The sequence below is a fragment of the Acipenser ruthenus genome, chromosome 24 (genome assembly GCF_902713425.1).
Source record: "Acipenser ruthenus chromosome 24, fAciRut3.2 maternal haplotype, whole genome shotgun sequence".
Classification (NCBI taxonomy): Eukaryota; Metazoa; Chordata; class Actinopteri; order Acipenseriformes; family Acipenseridae; genus Acipenser; species Acipenser ruthenus.
This window is the reverse complement of record NC_081212.1, coordinates 2,664,777-2,686,159: the sequence shown is the minus strand read 5'-3', so window position 1 is coordinate 2,686,159 and position 21,383 is coordinate 2,664,777. Positions and strand designations below refer to the sequence as shown.

General features: G+C 43.4%; 2 protein-coding genes across 7 annotated transcripts; one reads left to right on the top strand and one right to left on the bottom strand.

The window, feature by feature from the left end:
• Positions 1-2,065: 2,065 nt before the first annotated feature.
• On the bottom strand, positions 2,066-5,732 carry LOC131700495 (uncharacterized). Of its 5 annotated transcripts, none has more exons than XM_058997975.1 (5): positions 5,667-5,732; positions 3,813-3,991; positions 3,049-3,293; positions 2,574-2,731; positions 2,066-2,406 (listed from the first exon to the last, which is right to left on the bottom strand). In XM_058997975.1, exons 2-5 carry the CDS (start codon positions 3,964-3,966, stop codon positions 2,271-2,273), a joined length of 693 nt encoding a protein of 230 aa, XP_058853958.1. In that variant the 5' UTR covers positions 3,967-3,991; positions 5,667-5,732; the 3' UTR covers positions 2,066-2,270. The 5 variants fall into 5 exon arrangements, with proteins under 5 accessions (XP_058853958.1, XP_058853960.1, XP_058853961.1 ...); XM_058997977.1 differs by having other exon boundaries at positions 5,652-5,728; XM_058997978.1 differs by lacking the exon at positions 5,667-5,732 and adding an exon at positions 5,068-5,131 and having other exon boundaries at positions 2,570-2,731.
• Positions 5,058-20,547, top strand: LOC117429588 (bleomycin hydrolase-like). 2 transcript variants are annotated; one of them, XM_058997966.1, is made up of 12 exons: positions 5,058-5,220; positions 6,333-6,530; positions 7,013-7,122; positions 7,542-7,683; positions 7,820-7,908; positions 8,113-8,205; positions 11,903-12,058; positions 12,705-12,863; positions 13,018-13,085; positions 13,187-13,304; positions 15,115-15,184; positions 19,764-20,547. In XM_058997966.1, exons 1-12 carry the CDS (start codon positions 5,211-5,213, stop codon positions 19,910-19,912), a joined length of 1,362 nt encoding a protein of 453 aa, XP_058853949.1. In that variant the 5' UTR covers positions 5,058-5,210; the 3' UTR covers positions 19,913-20,547. The 2 variants fall into 2 exon arrangements, with proteins under 2 accessions (XP_058853949.1, XP_058853950.1); XM_058997967.1 differs by lacking the exon at positions 15,115-15,184 and having other exon boundaries at positions 19,764-19,911.
• The last annotated feature ends 836 nt before the right edge of the window (positions 20,548-21,383 follow it).

Here is a 21,383-nt window from a genome sequence, read left to right as displayed (position 1 = left end):
CTGGGTGGTTTCCCTTTTTATGCAGGTTCGATTTTGGTCTTTAACTGAAAAATGACATCAAGGAGGAATTCAGCATTATGAACATTATATAAATATATATATATATATATATATATATATATATATAGAGAGAGAGAGAGAGAGAGAGAGAGAGAGAGAGAGAGAGAGAGCTTCTTTCTCACCCCTTTTGTAAGCTCTCCTGGCACTGACTGTGGCTAGCAGGTAGGTGGCGCCATTGAGCAGAGTCAGAGTAACTCTCAGCCCATGTGAGATGCCTTTGAGAAGAGAGAGAGAGCGGTGTGAATGAAACATAACCAAGTGCACTGGGCTCTTATCAATCACAACCATCACCAAGTTGTCTTTATGCAACAGCATTTATATTTAAAGACGGACACGCTAACAAACCTTACTAACCTATCTGAGACAGACACATGTGGAGGTATGTGCTGCTGAATGTTTGTCTAAACACCCGTATCTAGACATGCAGACAATGTCAAAATCGACAGAAACAAACAAACAGACAGACAGAGCTATGTACTTCAATATGCCAGCTCCTTACCTGTGACAGTCACGTTAGTCATGTGTCCCATGTTGCTGGTGTTTAACTCTGTACCAAACACCCTGCACTGATAGCCTCCAGAGTCATTATACATCATGTTCTGAATGGTCATCTGCAGTGTAGTCTGGGTCTCTCTTACTGGGATCGCAGACACCTGCACTCTGTCATCACTCAGGTTCAAGGGGTTGAAATTACCCACGTCAGACCGGCCCCACTCTCCACTCCAGCTCCCTGGACCACAGTGTATCACAGAGCAGTTCAGGGAGAGAGCGCCCCCTACTGGGATTTCCAGAAAAGGTTTGATACCAGTCACTTGAGGATGGCAGGGATATCTGGAAAAAACTGCTGAGAGAGAGAGAGAGAGAGAGAGAGAGAGAGAGAGAGGGGTAAAACTGTAACAAGTAATACATATTTTTTGCTACAGAATGTTTATTTAAATAGAAAACAGACGGACTCCAGAACTCAAAAAAAAAAACCCTAAACTTCTCGAAGAGACTGATATAAAATAGAGGGAATAAAAAACAAAACCACGGATCCATTGTCAGTTTATCACCGAGCAAAGCTGCACCGTGAATGCAGAACTGAAACTGAAAATGTGATTAATATGTAATAATGTGGATTTTAAATGTAGCTGCAGATACAATTCTTTAATTGCTATTACATGTCATTTGTGTGCAGTTGCTGTGTAATTGCACTGATCAGTATTTTGAATGTAAAAATACTCTCCGATCCTAAACTGTAATTAAAGTATCACACTGCTCTTACAATACAATTAATAAGTTCAAGAATTTCACTGGTATTAAACTTCATTTATCCTTAAAAATAACTTGATATGAAACAGTTTTTGGCATGTTTTATAATAGAATGACATCGCTCTGTCTTACATGAAGTAGACTGGTTAGAGTGAGAAACAGGAGCTAGGTGATTGGGGTTCGAATCACAGCCATCACAAACTGGAAACAAGCTCAGTCACTGCGTCTCGATGGGGTAGTTCATCTCAATCTGAATAATCACCACTATTTAAATATGTATCAATCCATCAGAGAAATAAGTTAACCACACACACATACACAAGTCAACTATCACACTCTCACACACACACTGAACTTCTTGAAACACACAAGAAAGACTGAGGAAACGAATAAGAACAACAAACCATGTGAAACCCCTGTCTTACCTGGGGGTAGGCTGGTTAGAACTAGGAGCAGGAGGCGGGGGACTGGGGTTCGAATTCCAGCCATCTCAGTCCGGACACAATCCCACAACCTGCCCTGTCTATCCGTCTCTCTGGTGTAGCTAACCTGTCCCTCCCTCTCTCTATCTATCTATCTCAGATCACACATCCCACCCCACTCCACCCTCTCAAATGCTCAGAGATTCAAGATGCTATTTGACAAACCGTTGCAGTGGTCAAAACCATTTGAGGAAGTGAGGAAGCCACACACAGGCATTCTTAACAATGAACTTCCTCAAACCCACACAAATACATATTGAGGGAGAGAGATATAACAAACCCATGAAAGGGTGTAATCTGTTTATTGCCCATCAGGTGGCTAGGCCTGTTACAGATGTCTCTATACAGTACATACAGAGCAAGCAAGCAACTCAGAGTCCAGCAGGGGGAGGTTATGTGTTGAATAGCCAGGAAGATGCTGGAGGCATTTGTGTTTAATAAAGCCCAACTGGTTTAGTATGTCTCTCTGATCCCCCCTCAGGCGAGGTACATCAACAGGGCTCGGAGATCGTCCCGCACGCTGATATTCTCAAGCTTCCAGTTCAGAGCGAAGAAATCAGCCAGCTCCAGACCCTCCTTCCCGGATATTGACTCTGGCTTCACTGCGTCACTCCTATCCGGGGGGGAAGTCAAAACAAGAGATCTTAATATTTATTAGTGTAGCTCCAAAACAAATCCCTTTCATCTTTAACTGCGATGCAATTACACTGATCTGAATGCATATTGCCAGTGTAAACAGGCAGACAGACGGGCAGGCAGGCAGGCAGAATCCTTACTCACTGCGGTTCTTTGAGCAGCACCCTAGTGGTGAGAGCAGAGATTGCAGTGAAGAGCGGCAGGTCTGTTCGGAGTTCCCTGCCGGCTCTCAGCAGCTCTCTCAGCCGGCTCAGGTGATCCGGGTGGAGGATGAAGAGGGACAGGAGAGCCTGCTCTGTTTCCTGGGTGGGGAATATCAGTACATTAGTATTATTCAAACGGAGAGCCCAGTATGATACCAGACAGCAGAGCAATGCTGCAACAGGTTCCCCTTGCAGAGCTGCGTAGTGAACTGAAGTGCGCGCCGGGGACGATTTAGGGAATCATTTCACTGGCTTATAAAAACTTTCAAACCTCTTGCAGATTGTAGTAAGACTACTTCAGTCCAGCACCAAGGCTGGTAAGATATATCTTAAGCACATCTAAAAATGCAAAGAAAAAGGGAAAAGAACAAGTCAGACAGCAGAGCTGCCTGAAATGAGCCAGTGCCGTGCCTCACCTTCATGCTGAGCAGCCCATCCCTGTCTCTGTCCTGCTGGCTGAAGGCTGTTTTAAACAGCGTGCCCAGCGCTTCATCACACCTGCAGTGAGCGCACAGGTACTGCACAGCCGACATGTCTGCAACACAGCGGGTGTTTTCAATTCTAATTACATTTCCAATTCCTTTTTTTAAACTCGACGCAGGTCCATGGGCAGCCCGAAGCACACCAGGTGTGTGGAGAGACGGATTCCAGGAGACGAGCTCTTAAACAAACAAAGAAAGAAAGGCATGTATAGGAAACAGAGCAACTGGGAACCTGTACCAGGTGACTGCAGCACCTAATGCAGAGATGGAAATAAGACTCCCGCTGCCTAGCAGTGTCACCCATTCCAGGATTTACTACGAGCTTCATTAACCTCAGTGTTGAGGTAACACGTTCAGGTTATTAAACTCAGCAAAACCAGAAACGGATCAAACTGCTATGCAACGGGAGTCTTATTTCCATCCCTGTTTAATGTCTAGTATAAGCAAGCATCTCTCTCTCTCTCTCTCTCTCTCTCTCTCTCTCTCTCTTTATACATATATATATATATAGTATATCTATATGCCTCATGTCTCCAGCTAAGATGGCAGCAGTATACACGTGTTAAACAGGCAATACAAATAGAAAAAAACCCACAATGGGACAATATACACTAGTAGGCAAAATAAATAAACAAGACTTTGCATAATGCCAAGCTGCACTTTTCTCATCAGAAGAAGGCTGCAGTTTAGTATTTTACCTGCTGCATGACTGGATCCAGCCCGCGAGACCAGTGCAGTTCTGTATGTGGTTTTACTGGGACGCGGCTGACCGCACCACAGTAACAGAATGGAAGAATGGCCAGCACTCAGCTGACTGCGGGAGTACATTACAGACTTGATGCCTGTTTCCATGGGCTGCCTGCTCAGACTTGTTCTGCTGCAGAAAAACAAACACACCTTCATTTACCCTTCCGTGGAACATGAAGGCCACCCAGGGCAAATTGTACTTAACTTTGTTCTTAACATGTGCATTATTAGACACGTTCATTAGCCCTGGGTCTGCTCTGACACTGTGGGCTCTGTATATTCAGTTGATTGAAATGCATCTACCGTTGTTGTTTAAATCATTAACAGAAGGGGACTTTGTGAACACCAGGATCTAACTGCGCGTCTCTTTTCTATCTTTAAAAGAAAGTAAAATGCCAGGTTCTGTTTTAATATTTAAACAACAATCAGCTCCTGTCAAAGCTATAGTTAAACTCCTTATCTACAGAACCGCTTATCTAGTTGTGATTGCACTTTCTCAGGACATTATTTGACACAGAAAATTGAGGGCACAGTGTATGGAAGTGCCCTGCCCTGTCTATCTGTCTGTCTGTCACACCAGGGACAGAAACATAAGACTCCCATTGCATGGCACTTTGATCCATTTCTGGCTTTAGTACTCTGAATTGAATAAGGCATGCTTGGGCTGGTTAACTATACACTGTGGCTAATCAAGCTCGCACTAAAACCTGGAACTGCTATTACGTTTAGACTGTGGTTGTTAATAACAGTCCTATTGATAAATAACCAGACTGGAAAAAAAAAGCATAATATTACACGTGTTCATTCTGTACGTCTTGCGACACGACGCAGATCTTAATGTGAGGTACGCGTCATGTTTGCACGCTACATAGGAAAACGCTCAGTTTATGCAGGCAATGATTCTGTCTCAAAACGAGAAGGTTTTATTTTATTTTTAACAAAGTAGTAAAAAGACAATATCGAAACGACTGAAAAAAAACACAACTTCAGCCGAAAAGCAGACTACAAAAGAAACGAAATTAACAGATGCCTGCATTTAAACCTCCCGCCGCGGTTTAAATAAAACTACAACAAAGCAACTGCCTTCGAACGAAAAATATATTTAAATTGACGCTTTCCTGTTTCCGAACTTTGTTTCATCGTAAAAAAAAATGTAATAGCAAAGTAGCATTTTTAAATAAAAATAAAATAAAATAAAAACATTACTCGACTGCGGGGAGAGAATTCCGTGTCGTGTTTCTACTTCCTGTTTCCGGAAAGCTCTTTTTACTTCACGGTGTCCGGCAAAGGGTTCAACATCAATTTTAAGAAAAATATATATATATACATTAATACACAAAAATTACGCCATGACAGCTGGTAAGAAAGTGGATTTACTCCAATATTATTAATTATTAATGCGTTAACAGTGTCTGTATTTCTTAATTTGAATCCAAAAAGAGTCAAGTTTCGCCGGGTCTCGAGTTATATTTGAAAACATGTCCACAGATGTCATTATAGATTTGCTGATTTGTGTATTGCGAGTAGCCCTGTTATTAGTAATAGTCACTAAGGTAAACTCGTTTTACATTGAGTTTCCTTTCATTAACGCTCAACAGTGATTTAGGGGTTAGTTCTACAAGGAACGTGCGTTTTTGTGTATAAGTACCGTAGATACACAAAGGAATACATTTATTTTTGGTGTAAAAGTTTCTTATTCTTATCTACTAACTAGATTGATAACAAAAAAAGACGTTCATTGATTTGTTTTGTACTTTAAAATCACCTCGAACGTTGCATTGCCACACTACCTTTAATTAATTTACCTCAAAGCACAGGTGCCTGCTTCAGTGCCGCTACCCTATGCAGACATCACGACTGAAAGAAATAGGAACCATTTTGAGAGCACCACAATAAATTAGAGAAGCTTTTATGTGTTTATTTATTTATTGCAAGACAAGTTTTGAGTGTTTTTTTTTTTTAATTAATATTACTAAAACGGTAAGGTCAAATTGGCTGGTCAGTATATTAGCCCTATTCATTTTTGTAAGACTGGCCTTTTTGTTCTTTTTGAAAGTTTAATTTAAAGACTTGTAAAGGTAACAGAGTTTCTTTTTTTTTAAATTATTATTTGTTCACCTATTGCTTCAAACAGTCGTGAACTCTAATGTTCTTATCGGTAGTGTTATCCTGTAGGTAAGGTAGACCCTGAGTGCGCCTCGGGGTCTGTGAATCCAGACATTAATATGTTCTTTGCTTTAGTTCCTTTCACAAAAACTGGTAATGCAGGTGCTGTGGCACACCGGAGTTCTTTAAAATAGGCTTTACTACTTATTTTATTACTAGCTTATATATAGAGAGAACTATTCTAGGATTTCCTGTGAGTTTGATAACACACACCTGCGCTACCTGTGCACTGTGGCTAATCAAGCTCATAGTAAAACCGGGACGGAGTGCGAGGCTTTAAATATAGGCGAATGTTTTGCGTGCAGGTCTGAGCCCTGAGAAGGTCGCCTCCTTCACCAAGAAGCTGAAGTCGGAGCCCCGCTACCTGCTGGCTCAGAATGTGTCGACCTGCATCGACCCCCTGGAGGTGTGTCTGCACAGGACGACGGTGCAGGACACCGTCCACGTCTTCCAGCACGCCATCCCCAGCGAGGGCAAGCCCATCACCCACCAGAAGAGCTCAGGTGAGCCACGGCATGGATTATTACACTTGTATGGCATTCATGTACGTGGCAGTGAATGCATTTCGTAACTGTCCAATTTTTAATGATGCTGGGGGGGGGGGGGTGCTACCTGTTTAGACTCGTATAGAGCGTCTGGCTGAGGGTTGTGAAATGCCTGGACGATGGAGGGAGGGAGGGAGGGGAGCCCCAGACAGAGTAAGGTCCAGGGGCCAAAATAACTTTTTTGAAACCCAACACCATGTTACTGATGCCGCACATTAAAGTTAAACCAATGCCTGTGATTGCAACAGGCTCCTATGATATCTGTTCTGTTGTCATCTCTGACCCGTGTTCTTTTCTTGAGTGGGTTTTTATTATCAGTGGCGGGGTGACTGCAGCTGATCGATCGATTCGTGTTTGTTTTTTTTTCTGTCGTAAGCCCCACCGTAACCTCCCTTGTAATGAATTGCGTTACTCAAGCCTGCGTTGTTTGCCACTTTCAGGAAGGTGCTGGATCTTTTCCTGCCTCAACGTGATGCGTCTCCCGTTCATGAAGAAGTTTAACTTGGAGGAATTCGAGTTCAGCCAGTCCTATCTGTTCTTCTGGGATAAGGTAATGCAAGGACTCGGAGCAGCCGCCAAGGAAATGTGTTTTACATTTCAAATCTTAGCAATGCCTAAGCTCTTTAGTAACTGAAAGTTTAAAAAAATAAAATAAACAGCACGTTACCCTTCCAAAAATGAGCCTGCGTTATTGCTGTATTCGTTAGGCATGCAGTAAGAAAACGAGATCGCAAGCATGCCAGGTGACTGTACAGCACCTTTTAAATCGCAGAAGCTGGAAACCCAGGCCTGTAGCTCCTAGGTGGTGATTACAATCTTGCCTAGCGTTTTTTAAATATCCTCCCAGACAGGAATACATTGTTAGATTTCCATAACCTTGGTATTTGTTGATGATGTAGGACAGCACAGCTGTTTCATATCAGTTGAACAGCCCCCCCCCCCCCCCCGTGTTTTGTCTCGTTCCTTCAGATTGAACGCTGTTACTACTTCCTGCACGCCTACGTGGAGACGGCCCAGCGGAAAGAGCCTGTGGACGGGAGACTGGTCCAGTTCCTTCTGTCCAACCCCTCCAACGACGGAGGACAGTGGGACATGCTGGTCAACCTTATCGGTAAGACTGGACATCAGGAGATTATTAGAATATTGTATATATGAAATATCAGTGTCACCGATTTTTATTTTTTTTTACAAACATTTAAAAAAAAAAATCTCTTTAAGCAAAATCATTGCTTTTGTTTTTATTCCAGAAAAATACGGCGTTGTGCCCAAGAAGAGTTTCCCGGAGTCGCACAGCTCGGAGGCCTCCAGACGGATGAATGACATTCTGAACCACAAGGTGAGGGGCTGGGGTTTTCACAGTGCTCTGAAACACGTTAGGTGGTCTGACGTTACTGCGGGCAGAAAGGTAGAAAATGCACACAACCCGCTTCTGTATGTGAAACTGTTTTGTGTCTTTTTAAATTTACAAATGCACTGTGTTGTGATGTTCCCTGCAAAGGTTCATTAACACCACATTGTCCGTCTCTTCCCTGATGTTCAGATGAGAGAGTATTGCCTCAGACTGAGGAACATGGTAGCCAGCGATGCGTCTAAAGCAGAGCTCTCTGAGACCATGGATACTATGATAGAGGAGGTAAGCACTTGTTTCAACTCCTTTTATTTTTTTCTCGGTGGCTCCGACCCCAGCCTTTCTTCTGAGTGCACGCAGTAGTCTGTGGTCCTGTCCTCTGACACTTCAGATCAGCTCTTTAAATCCATTCCAATCCAGGATCATATTCCAACCGGGCTCTTTAATTACTTGGTAGAACACAGAGGTTCACTTCAGCTATGAAGCACCTGGTTGGTACAAGGCTCTGGGCTGCTCGACTCAATATTTAAGGAAATGGTTTGAGCAAGGTCCTGGACTGGGATGGCTTGAGAGAGCACCAAGCGAGAGAACCTGTTTCGACACTCAATCACCACACGGGGGAGCTCTTTGATTACAGGTTGTTCTCTGATGCTCGGGACAAGGTTTCGGGGGGCAGCAGTATACACAAGAGAATGTATTGAAAGGACAGTGATATTCCTGCTATAGAAATGAACAGAGTTGTGGTGGAAGTCACGCAGGTGGTATATAGTTCTGCCACTGTCTAGGTTACAGGGATGGAAACAAGTCTCCTATTGCACAGCAGTTTCACCCATTCCAGGTATTAATATGAGCTTGATCAGCCACTGTGTGTAGGTAACTAGTTGAGATGTGTCGTCTTAAGCTCATAGTGAAACCAGGAGTGGATCAAACTGCTATGCAATGGGAGTCTTATTTTCATCCCTGAATTAATCGAATTGACATCCTCAGTGTGTTACAAGTCTTGCAGGTCACCATTGTTGAAAACCCTTTTTGGGGTGAAATAGCCAGTCCCATCCAGCTGTTCTGCATTGGTAGAAAACTAGATAATATGTAGATAATACCACTGCAATTAAAATTGTTTGTATGTCGAGGAACAATTACATCTCAAACCATCAACAGCATGCCATTAGGATGATAAGGTAAAAACAAAAGAAAAAGCCAAGGTCATGTGTGCTTCTTTCTCTAAATTACCCAGAATATCCTGGCAGGACAGCCGAGGCTATTTGCTTACTCAGCTGGTGTCTGTACAGCAGCCATCTGCCCCCACAGGCCAGGGGCGTTGATGATGAGTTGCTGTATCTCTTTGTTATAATAATATTAAGTGTTTGTGTAACATCGAGTGAATCGGGCTTGAGCTGCTGTTTAAAACAGAAAAGATATTGTCTGAGGGAACCTTTTAGTCTAGGTAGAGAACTCGCAGTACTGTACTGGGGATCTGAGAGCCAGCTAATTCAATACAGTCTAGTATAGAGAACTCAGTGCTGTACGGGGGATCTGAGAGCCAGCTAATTCAATACAGTCTAGTATAGAGAACTCAGTGCTGTACTGGGGATCTGAGAACCAGCTAACTCAATACAGTCTAGTATAAAGAACTCAGTGCTGTACTGGGCATCTGAGAGCCAGCTAATTCAATACAGTCTAGTCTAGAGAACTCAGTGCTGTACTGGGGATCTGAGAGCCAGCTAATTCAATACAGTCTAGTATAGAGAACTCAGTGCTGTACTGGGGATCTGAGAGCCAGCTAATTCAATACTGTCTAGTACAGAGAACTCAGTGCTGTACTGGGGATCTGAGAGCCAGCTAATTCAATACAGTCTAGTATAGAGAACTCAGTGCTGTACTTGGGTTCTGAGAGCCAGCTAATTCAATACTGTCTAGTACAGAGAACTCAGTGCTGTACTGGGGATCTGAGAGCCAGCTAATTCAGTACAGTCTAGTATAGAGAACTCAGTGCTGTACTTGGGTTCTGAGAGCCAGCTAATTCAATACTGTCTAGTACAGAGAACTCAGTGCTGTACTGGGGATCTGAGAGCCAGCTAATTCAATACAGTCTAGTATAGAGAACTCAGTGCTGTACTGGGGATCTGAGAGCCAGCTAATTCAATACAGTCTAGTATAGAGAACTCAGTGCTGTACTGGGGATCTGAGAGCCAGCAAACTCAATAGTCTGCATGTATTTTTTAAAATGATTATTATTTCCTGTGTTGCCTGATCACTGTATGGCCTCCAAGTTGTGCAGTTTTTGTGTTCTAAGAACACTGATTACTGATAATGTGCTTCCAAATCATTTCCTTAAGGGAGTGACTTGTGTGGTCTGATGCATTTATTTTTCCGATGCATTTGTTTTTCCGATTCCACGCTGAAGATGTTGGTAGTTTGCTCTAGGCTGATGGCAATGGCCCTAATGATGAGGGGCTTGAGTGCTTTCAGTGTAATTTCCAGGCTCTAGCATTTGCAGTACTGAAATTGCTGAATCTGATCCCCTCTGTACCAATGCTCTTAAAAATACAGTTGTGGCATATCCTGGCGGAGTATAAGTTAAACTCCCTGCATGTAATCTTGAAGCCAGAAAAATACCTACACTTGGTGGCATGAGTGCTCCCCACTACTGACTGTTATCCCTGCTTCCTTTTGTAAGATACGCAGTGACTGATTCATGGCCTGTTTGCTGAACACCCCAGACACATGGCAGTGTCAGTCACCGCTCTTCTAAAAAGAGAGACGGAGGGGAAAAGAGATTTAAAGGCTGGCTTGACCACAGCTATAGCCTGCATGGCAGGTCGCAAGTGAAACATGGCTTTTTTTTTTTATATATATTTCTGTCTGCACACAGGTGTTTCAATATTGACGCTTTTCGTTTCCTGACGTCACGCGACCCGGGTGTGTTTCCTCCGTCCTTTGAACAGAGAGGGGCTCCTCTGTTTGTTCTGAGCTGGGAATTTATTTGTCCGTTCTAAGAGAGAGACGGGGGAGAAGGGCAGGGCAGGTATTTTTCTCCCTGCCGGCTGTGCCCCGCGTTGGGTACACTCTGGATACAGCTGGGCAGAGTTTACACGTCGCCACGGGAGAGAGCTGCATGAAAACAAACAGAGCGTGCCCCAAGCCGCTGCGAATAACCAGAACAGAAGGGATGGAAAACTTAATAGGGCTCCGTCGTGTGTGAGCCTGTGTGTGCTTAGGGAGGCGGGCAGGAGTCTGCTGTGACAGGAAAGGAAGGAAATTCCTCCGATTTTCTCTCTCGGTTCTGGAAACTCGGCTTCTGAGAAATGTTTGGAATTTGTCTGATTTAAACAGACCTCTAAAAAAAACAAAAACAACAAAAAAATATCTCTGACTACAGCAGAATGCGAATGCAATGAATAATCCTCTATAGCCTTGATGGGAGATGGTTCGTTGGGTCACTGGTACAGTGTCACGCAGTAACTGGACAACTGTTGATTTCAATGCAGGGTGATTCATTTATCACTGGACCAGTACAGATGGGCAGAAAAAAAAAAATATAACAATAAATAAATATATGTATATATATTAATTAGAGGGATGGCAATAAGACTCGTTTTGCATTGCAGTTTCACCCATTCCAGGTTTTACTAGGAGCTTGATTAGCCACAGTGCAGGTAACAAGGTCAGGAGCGTCTTATTAAACTTCTAATAAAACCAGGAATGGATCAGGTGAGTCTTCTCTCCATCCCTGCGTGTAGCCAGCATAGACCACAGGGATGCTTTGAGCTTTAGTGTGGTCACATTGAGCCCCTATACACGTGCTGTGACAGGCACCAAGCATACCATCCTCATTCTCTTGGTCCGCTGTTGCTACCTTCCAAGTTGTATTGCTCTGTGGTGCATGCTTTCCCCAGCATAGCCGTGCACCAGTATAACCGGCCCTGTGTAAGCCCTGGTTTGGGTTTCTCTCTCTCTCTCTGTCTCTCCCTGTCTGCTGCAGGTGTTTCGGGTGGTGAGTGTCTGTCTGGGCAGCCCTCCCAGTATGTTCACCTGGGAGTACCGAGACAAGGAGAAGAACTTCCATCGGCTGGGGCCGCTGAGCCCGCTGCAGTTCTACAGAGAGCATGTCAAACCACTGTACAACATTGAGGACAAGGTGAGACACACACACACACTGACACTGAGCCTGCTGCAGTTCTACAGAGAGCACGTAAAACCACTGTACAACATTGAGGACAAGGTGAGACACACACTGACACTGAGAGCATGTCAAACCCTTCTTCCGCAATGTAAAGGAACACACGGATGGATTGACACCTTTCCTGATGCTGTTGGAAATCATGGATATGAAGATCGTGACACTTGCCAAGGGGAATTATTAAAAGAAGCACAGTGGCTCCAAAAAGTTACCAAAAAAAAAGTATGTTAGAAAGATACTGTAATTATCCACTAGTGGTCAGTCTCTGTCTGGGCCTTTGACAAGATCTGAACATGCATGTAGGATTCATCATTATTTATTAATAGTGTAACCTTATAAATTATAGGAATTGAATAATTAAAGTCTGTTGTTCACACAGGAATAAGTGGTTCTCTTCGGTATCTTGTTCCGTATATGCTCGTATCGTTAATTTAACACTTATTACCAATCAAAGCAATTAAAAAGATTTCCTCTGGCACTGCTCCAATTGTAATCATTCTTTTACAACTTGTGTAACACTGGCAACTTGTTATCCATCTCTCTCTCTCTCTCTCTCTCTCTCTCTCTCTCTCTCTCTCTCTCTCTCTCCTCCCTTGGCGAGCAGATCTGCCTGGTGAATGACCCTCGACCCCAGAACCCCTACAATAAGCTGTACGGTGTAGAGTTCCTGGGTAACATGGTGGGCGGCCGCGGGACCAACTACAACAACCAGGCCGTGGACGTGCTCAAGAAAGCTGCTGCGGACTCCATCAAAGACGGGGAGGTAACCCTCCGCAGCATGTCTGTGCCTTACCCTTTTCAAAATAAAGAAAAGAAAAAAAAAATGCTTTGTCAGCCTGCACCGAATGAGCTGAATTCTTCTGATACTCAACGATCTTACTGTGCTGTGTCCCGTGTGCTGGTTCTCTCGTTCTTAGGCTGTGTGGTTCGGCTGCGATGTTGGGAAGCACTTCCACGGCAAGCTGGGTATCAACGACATGGACGTGTGAGTACCAGCCTCTTCCAAAGAGTCAAGCCCCTTTTTAATCAGTCGGGGTCCACGTGTGTGATGTTTCACAATGTCTCTGTGTGTGTGTGTGCCGGCAGGTTTAACCATGAGCTGGTGTTTGGGATCTCTGTGAAGAACCTGTCCAAGGCTGAGAGGTTAATATTTGGAGACTCCTTGATGACCCATGCCATGGTCCTGACTGCTGTCACTGACAAGGTACAAGCCAAGGCTAACCAATAACTTCAAGCCTGAATGGGGTCCCTGGGGGGAAATAAGGATAGATCTAGATAGATGTACTGGGGTGGAAATAAGGCTCCCATTGCATAGCACTTTGATCCAATCCTGGTTTTGCTATGATTTTAATAACACACCCGAGCTTGTTACCTGTACACTGGCTAATCAAGCTCATATTAAAACCTGGAATGTGTGAAACTGTTATGCAGTAGGAGTCTTATTTCCATCTCTTGTATATATTTAGATATAGATATGTCCATATATATGGAGCAAGGAGAAATGAGAGTGCTACAGCATGTAGAGTGTAAAGATTATACTGCAAAATATGTGCAAGGATAAGGAACTAGCAAAATGTATTTAAGGAAAATGACATTCCAAAACAACCTTCTGAATACTGTGGGGGGAGAAGAACAATTAAAAAAAAATCAAATCGGTGCTCTTAAAATATGTTTTTTCGAAAAATAGGAAATACAGCACTTTTTTTGCAATTACCATAGTTTCTGCCAAACAAGCACACAAGATGCCAACGCTGGCATTGAGAGGGCAACGCTAATTGATTTTTTCCTCTGCTTTTGTGTTTAATGGAATGCCCTGCAGCTATGGAATTGGAGTTGAGTTTGCATGTCTGTGTGTAAGCGGTGCGTCTGCTGGTTATTTATTCTACACCCTGCCTCCCGCAGGTCTGTGACTGCTCAGCTTCTGTGATAAAGGAGAGGGCACGGGCTTGTCCGGGCTCGTTATCTGACAGTCATCCTCACGTTTACAGCCTGGGGGGGAGGGGTGGCGGCTGTAAATGAGTCTCCTAACGAGCAGGATGTTTGTTAGGGGATATGCGTGTCAGGGGAGGGGTGATAACAGGGCGCAAAGGGAACGTCTGCGAGGAAGTTGAAGGGGGCAGATTGGAGTTAACCGAAGCTCTTTAAAGGGTAATGTGAACAGTACAGTTCAAGACTGCGCTCAAATCATCCAAGAAGGGTGGAAATAAGATTTGTTTTTAAGCACGTAGCAGAATATGGAGTGACCCGAACAGGTATGCAAGGGGGGGGGGTCTTTATTTCCATTCCTACTTTCTTTTGACCGCAATACTATTCAGGTTCCAGGCCGACCCTAAATATAGATTTTTGTGGCAGCAGGAATGTTAGCTTGTAGTGAGAGGGTAGCTCACTGTCCTTGGCTTTGATTAGAGGCTGCCTTAAAAAAGGGACCAGTTTGGACTGAATTGTAGGTAGTTTTATAATGTGGACCACTGTCAAGTGAGAGCTAAGTTGAAATCCCCATCATTTTCTTAGAATTCTTTTTGTGTTTCATAGAGTTCTTTTTGTGTCTGCGTCACTTGCTGTTTCCTTGTTTATGCTAGTTAATGAACAGTAGTTATTTAAATTGCTGTCAGTTTTCTATAAACGAGCCCAGATGCACATGTCTTGAAAGCCATGTTCCAGCTGGTCAGCTACACTTAGCAGTTTACTGTAATGCGTGACAATGACAGCCAGTAAGCCTTTTCTGTAGGACTGTGTGCATTGAATTAGTAGCCTGTAGCTGTGCTCCATTGAGTCATGGCTAGCAGACCTGGCCCGGTGAGCGAAGGCTGTAGGATCCTGATGTTGGGATCAGCACTTGTAAGCTTGTGCTCCACAATCCTGATTAGTGGCGAGCCGGACGTGGTTCGGAACCCATCCATGTGCTGAAGGCATTATGACTTTCAATATATTCTCTTCTTATGACAGCTGAGCCCTGGAGCGTATTTAGAGTTCACTCTGAATATTATACCGCTGCTCTCTTGTGTGTTTCACAGGAAGAGAAGGGGGGAAGTTACGAGAAGTGGAGAGTTGAGAATTCCTGGGGAGACGACCGTGGAAACAAAGGTACTGTACCCCCAAAACACCTCACCCTGACGCTCCATTCTCCACTCTCCAGAACCAACGTTACCCTGCACCTTAATAATGAGGACTAGTCCAAGCCTCCATTCTCTGCGTCCGTTCACATTAATAATGAGGACTAGTCCAAGCCTCCATTCTCTGCGCCCTTTCACATTAATAACGAGCACCTGTCCAAACACTCCATTCTCAGTACTCCGAGCTGAGGCAGTGTTTGGCTGTGCCTTCAGTAAGAAGAGCCAATCTTAACCAAACACTACTGAAGAGGAAGGCAGAAAGGCACCCGACAGCTAAGTGCGGAACAAGAGCCCTTTTGACGGGAGAGAGGGCAGCGCTGGCTTTGTGGGACCGTGTTTATCTCAGCGGGGGTGCGGCCGCAGGATCAGTATCAAACAGGTTTATTAAAGTCACCCCTAAGGGCTCAGCAGCTTGGCAGCCAAGAGTTTGTGCTTTTTTATTGCTGGATTAGCAGTGGAAGGACCCTGCTGGGAATATTATGTGTTTCTAATTGTTGCTGGATCACAGGACTCTGTTCCTGGGGGTTTGGTCTGAAGTAGCAGAGATTAAGGAGCACAGAGGCAGCTGCAGTTCAATTGCAGCTTAGATTGCATTAGAACAGGGGAAAAGAGATCTTCGGATTTGAAACTTTAATTCAGTTTTTGATTAAGTCGTTCAGATATTGTGTTGCTCCCAGACCTGGGGTCGGTTGTAATTAGATTTGCAATTGCAGCAGAATTGTGTGCTGAGATTGCAATTACAGTGCTATTGTGTTCAATTGCTACTGCAGTTCAAATTATGTTGCAATGATTACAATTATACAAAAAAAGTTGCATAAACAGCTCCCCGCATTAACACGTTTGCTCTGTTTATTCCAAATAACCAGCAATTATCACAGTTACTAATATAGAAACTTTATTTATTTTTAAACAAAATGGGCCACCAAAAGTGCTTGAAAATACAAGAAAAATGATCAGAGACATATAAATGTGTAATTGAACTGTAATCGATCGATTTATATGCTACAATTACGCAGGTGTGCCAAGGATCAAATACAGTTAGAATTACATTTACATTGTATTTGCAATTCATTCTTAACTGCACAGTTAACACTGGAACCAAGCCCAGGTCTGGTTGCTCCTCCTAAGTTTTCTCTTGCTGTCTCTCTGCACGCTCTCCTGATCGTTTCTAACTGTTTTCACTTTTAAGCACTTCAGCAAGGAATCTGCAAAGTATCCAGCCCCGTCCCCCCCCTTATCGGGTTTGTTATCTCTGCTCAGCATTAATTAGCCACGCTAATTATTTGCCTGACCCATGCGTTTGCTGCAGTACAGTGCATGGAGATCAGGAGGGGGGCGGATTACTGGACGTCCTGTCCAGCCACATTCCTGTACAGATTAGAGCTGGATTCAGAAAGCGCTTTCAACCCCTCACTGCTGAGGTTTCCATAGCAACTCTCCACTTCGATTTGCGTTGCGCTAACTGATCATTACTGTACACCTGTTTTTAATATTATTTTTATTTTTATATTCGCTGTTTGAGATTCCCTGTTTTGTGGTTTACAATAATTGAGTAGAAGAAAAACAATTTGGTGAATGCAGAATTTGCTAATAGTCTTTGGCACACTAAGCCTCCTGTGTAGATTTTGTGCGATGGCAGCATGCAGGGGCTAAGGGGTTTGTTTCTAACCTGTGGCCTGGGAGCAGATCTGCCCCCAGAATCATGCATCTACGTCTTCCACACTCCCAGGCCAATAATCTGCAACTCCAGCACTCCAGCAAACAAAATCTGTACCTCCCAACATCATCCTCATCTGGAGATTATTAAATATGTGTCATTGGTAATATGTAATCAAGTCCTGTCATTTGCAATTACAATGATATTTTGCACAAAAGGAAGTCATGTTATTTGTGTATGTATGCCCTGATACTGGTATAGTTTCGCAGTCTACATATACGTTTTTAAGTCTGTATATGAAGTTTGGATTTATTTGTTATTGTTCAGATTTTTCGATTGAGTGTTTAAAGTTTATATATCTTCATAATCGCCCCCAACAAGACGTGTTTACGAAAACACAAAGTTGTTGTAAACATATCAATTAAAAGTGGTCTGCAGCACGTCATTTTATGTTCTGCATTTGGCTGAGTGGTCCTGGTTTATATTTGTCACCACCCTGGGGAGATTTGTACCATGCAATGTAATCATGTAATTTTACAGCGATAATTTGAAACATACAGTGTATTTTAGACATGTTGCGGGCACGCGGTTCTTAAGCCAGTGTAAATAAATTGTTCACAGATCGTCTTCATAGGAGATGACGGATCCATAAAAGTTTCTAGAAACTTTCTTTTCACTGCACAGCCTCGCAAGACTTCTAAAACACACAGTGTACCCAGAACAGAGCTGGCGTAAATTTGCAGCTTAGAAACTGATCTAACCATCAAAAAATCTTGCTGCTTATTTGTGTTCTGCAAACACTTTCGATGCAGCTGTGTGTCCTGAACCAACAACAGTCATCAGTCATCAGCCAGACTTTCCGTTGTCTATGAAAGCATTGTATTATCATTGTAAATAAGCGATTCCTGCAGTAAATGCTTTAAAACAAGCAAATAGCATTTCATTTTTTTGTAGCGGGTTTGTTTTTTTCTAATACTCTGTTTTCTTTGTGACTCTTCATCTGGTTGTCATCGTGGTGTGAAGTTCAAGACTGAGACTGGGAGGTTTCTGCGTTTCCCAGTAAAACAATGAGTTCAGACTTGCTGATAGAAAACGTTGGTGCCTATTGTCCCTTATCAGCACGAGAAAGAGCCTGCAGGGGCCAGGGCAACCTGGACTGGTAGATTAGGAGCTGGGTTCGAGCCTTTCACAACAGCCTGCGTGCCAGATAATACAGTAGTGTGTTCTGTTACGTAAAGCTCCTCTGAACTGCCTTGACACGCAGGGCATGCGCTCACTTCACAGTGGCTGCGGAAATAGGTCAGTGTGCTGCTTTTATTGCAGGGACGCAAAGCACAGTCCAAGCCTGTTCCTTCCAACACTAGTTATCTGGGTTATTTTTTTTTTTATTTAGTTTTGGCGGGGTTTTAGTGCCTCCCGGTGGTGTTGGATTGTAATTGCAAACAGGGCAGAATCTGCAATTTCCCAGAGGAGTTGCTGCTTGTGGTTAGGGGGACCCTGCGAGAGGTAGGGTCTCAATCTTTTTAAAACAAACGCAATAGACAAATTACATCATTAAAGCATTTGAAATGCGCTGAATAACTGAATGCCCCTCACATAGTGAGTGTGATGTGGGAGAAGTCCAGTCTAATCGAGCTTGAAGCTGAGAATGTAGCTCTCGTTTTTTAGTTGTGTATCTCCTGTGGTTTCACGAGAGAGAAAGTTGTGAAGTCCTTCATTGTTTTATTGCCCTTGCCAAGCTGCAAGGAGGTAGGGCCAAGGAAAATAAGTGTATGCCAGGCATAATCTCGGTTATATTGCTGGTGAAAGCCTTCGCTCGCGTGCAGTGATGTGCGGTTATACCATCGATGGCTCGGATTGGCGTGAGATGTGTAACGCTCCCCTCCCGAGGCACACAACCTGGCTTCCAATATCCCATGTTGTTTTAGTCCTAAAAGCCCTTCTCCTCCTCCTCCTGCGAAGATATCACTACTTGTGTAACAAAACAATATTTTTGAACTCAACTCATCCAAGCGTGATGAAACTAATTAACATTCCTTGGCAAGGGTTTTCAATTTTGTGGATTTAGCTAATGCCCTTTAATTTAAATCCTTGCGGCCTGCGGTAATGTATGCTGCGAAACGTGTTTTTCTTACATTACAGGTTTATGTTGAGTAATAGTATTATTATTAATTTCTTACAATTGTTACAATTATATCACATTATTTATTTTTTTAACATACAATTACCCATTTATACAGTTGGGTTTTTACTGGAGCAATCTAGGTAAAGTACCTTGCTCAAGGGTACAGCAGCAGTGTCCCCATCGGGGATTGAACCCACTGTCAAGAGTCCAGAGCCCTAACCACTACTCCACACTGCTGCCCATAATGCTACTAATAATCTATAATACCTCTTGAGTCTGGTGTGGACGTTTTTGGCGTCATGTGTCCAGTGGGTATATTAGGAGTATTCCAGTTCTGCCTGTTTAGAGAAACTTCCAGTTTCTGTCCCTTGTTTGTAAGTCCATGAATGAAACCAATAAACTATGATCAGCTGTCCACGATTTTCCTTATTGATCTTTAAATAAGTGATAAAGCTCTGTCGGGTGTGTGTGTGTTTATAAACAGTAATAATCCTCTGGAGTGTTTCTCTCTCTGCCACACCCATCTCTCGTTTGTATGTTTGACTGCTAGAAACAATGTTCCGGATTTTTCCAATAAGAAGTGTTGCCTGGCACTTGAAAGCCACATCACCCCCCATCCAAGAACAGTCCTAGTAACCTGTAACCTGAACCTCCAGTTTGTTACACATCGTTGTGTTGTGTTGTGTTTATTTATTTTTTTTTTAAAGAGAAATGTATCTGGTGCGTCATGGTTAGGTTGACCTCCTCTTCCTCCCTCTTCCTCTGCAGGCTACCTCATCATGACTGACGACTGGTTCTCTGAGTATGTTTACGAGGTAGTCGTGGACAAGAAGTACCTCTCCACAGAGGTGCTGGAAGTGACGAAACAAGAACCGGTGGTCCTCCCAGCCTGGGATCCAATGGGAGCCCTCGCTTAACCACGGAAAGCACTTGTCTGTTTTTACATTGCCAGTCGACTGCTCTTATAAACTCTAGAAAACATGTACCAGCCCAATAAAAACAAGGACGTTTTATACTGATCAAACGCTTGAGTGAGTGCCATTGCTGTTTGTGGGTAGAAGTGTGAATGCTTGGTCTGATATTTAAACTCTATGTAGCGGGCTCCGGTTTTGTTTCAGAATACAGTTGAGATAAACCGAGCTGCTAGGTACTGTTGCTTCCTTGCACGGTATATTTTTACCTGTGCAGTTTTTAAGTTCAGTTTTCTGGGTATTTCTCCAGTTTTTCTACTGCTTGCACACAGAAGGTTACAGTGGAGAGGGTGCTTCTTACTGTACAGGATCCAAGGCAGTAGCTTCGTGTGAACACCCTTGTATTCATTCTTGAAAGTGAGCTCTGTGTTGCCTCATAGCATGCTAAAGAAATTGAATTCTGCACCATATAATGCAGTGCACCCTGGATAATTCACAAATGTGGTTGATTCATGTTGACAGCAAACTGTACAAGAACTACAATGTTTACTTATACAGCATGAGTGCCCTTCACTGTTTTCTAAATGTCATGTTTTCTTTTATGCGTAAATCAGATAGCAGAATGAAGAGTAAGCACTGTATCCATAAAAAGAAAAAAAAAAACTTGGCTTCATGTTAAAAATATATTCCAATCTAATCACCCCCCCACACACACACGCAAGTATTTTAAACATACAATTGAACGCACACATGCATACACAGGCACGTTTTCCTGTCCGCATTGCTTCCCAGCATTTTGAAGTCAGGGTTAAAAATGAAGACAATGACTTATTTTTAAAACAGTTCGTGAAGCGAGTAAAGAAAAATAACTACCAGTTCTGTTTCCAGTGAAAGAATGCAATTTAAATCTCCTTCGGCCGAGAGAGAGTCTAATTCATCATGCTGGAGAGGAGAGAAATTAAACAAACATGCCTTGGAGGCGCGCCGTACAAACTGAAGTGAGATGCATTCATTCTGCAGCCCTTCCAAAAAAAAAAAAAAATGATTCCCAATGCGAGAGAGACCACCACTACTACGGAGCGCTCCTGGGGGGGGGGGGGGGGGGAATGGGACCCCCTCCCTGTTATTTTGGTACTGTGGAAGAGCACATGCTGATTACCTGGTACTTTGGGTTCGAGGGAGCCTCTGCCCGAGGCACAGACTGGACCACAGACAGCAGAGATGTGTGATTATGTGCTGTTACCTTGCAACCACACTGCAGTACTATAAAGTCAGTTTTTATTTGTGTATCATAAAAACATGCATTTCTGGTCTGCCTAGGCATTGACAGCATAGACCACTGGCATCGTTTTAAATGTAGGGTTAATGGAAGGAGAAGCCCCTGGATTAACCCTACCCATGCTGTAACACAATTGATGGCTGTTGTACACCAAGGTGTCAAATGCACAGCCTTCGGCTCTCACTAGATGGCAGCATC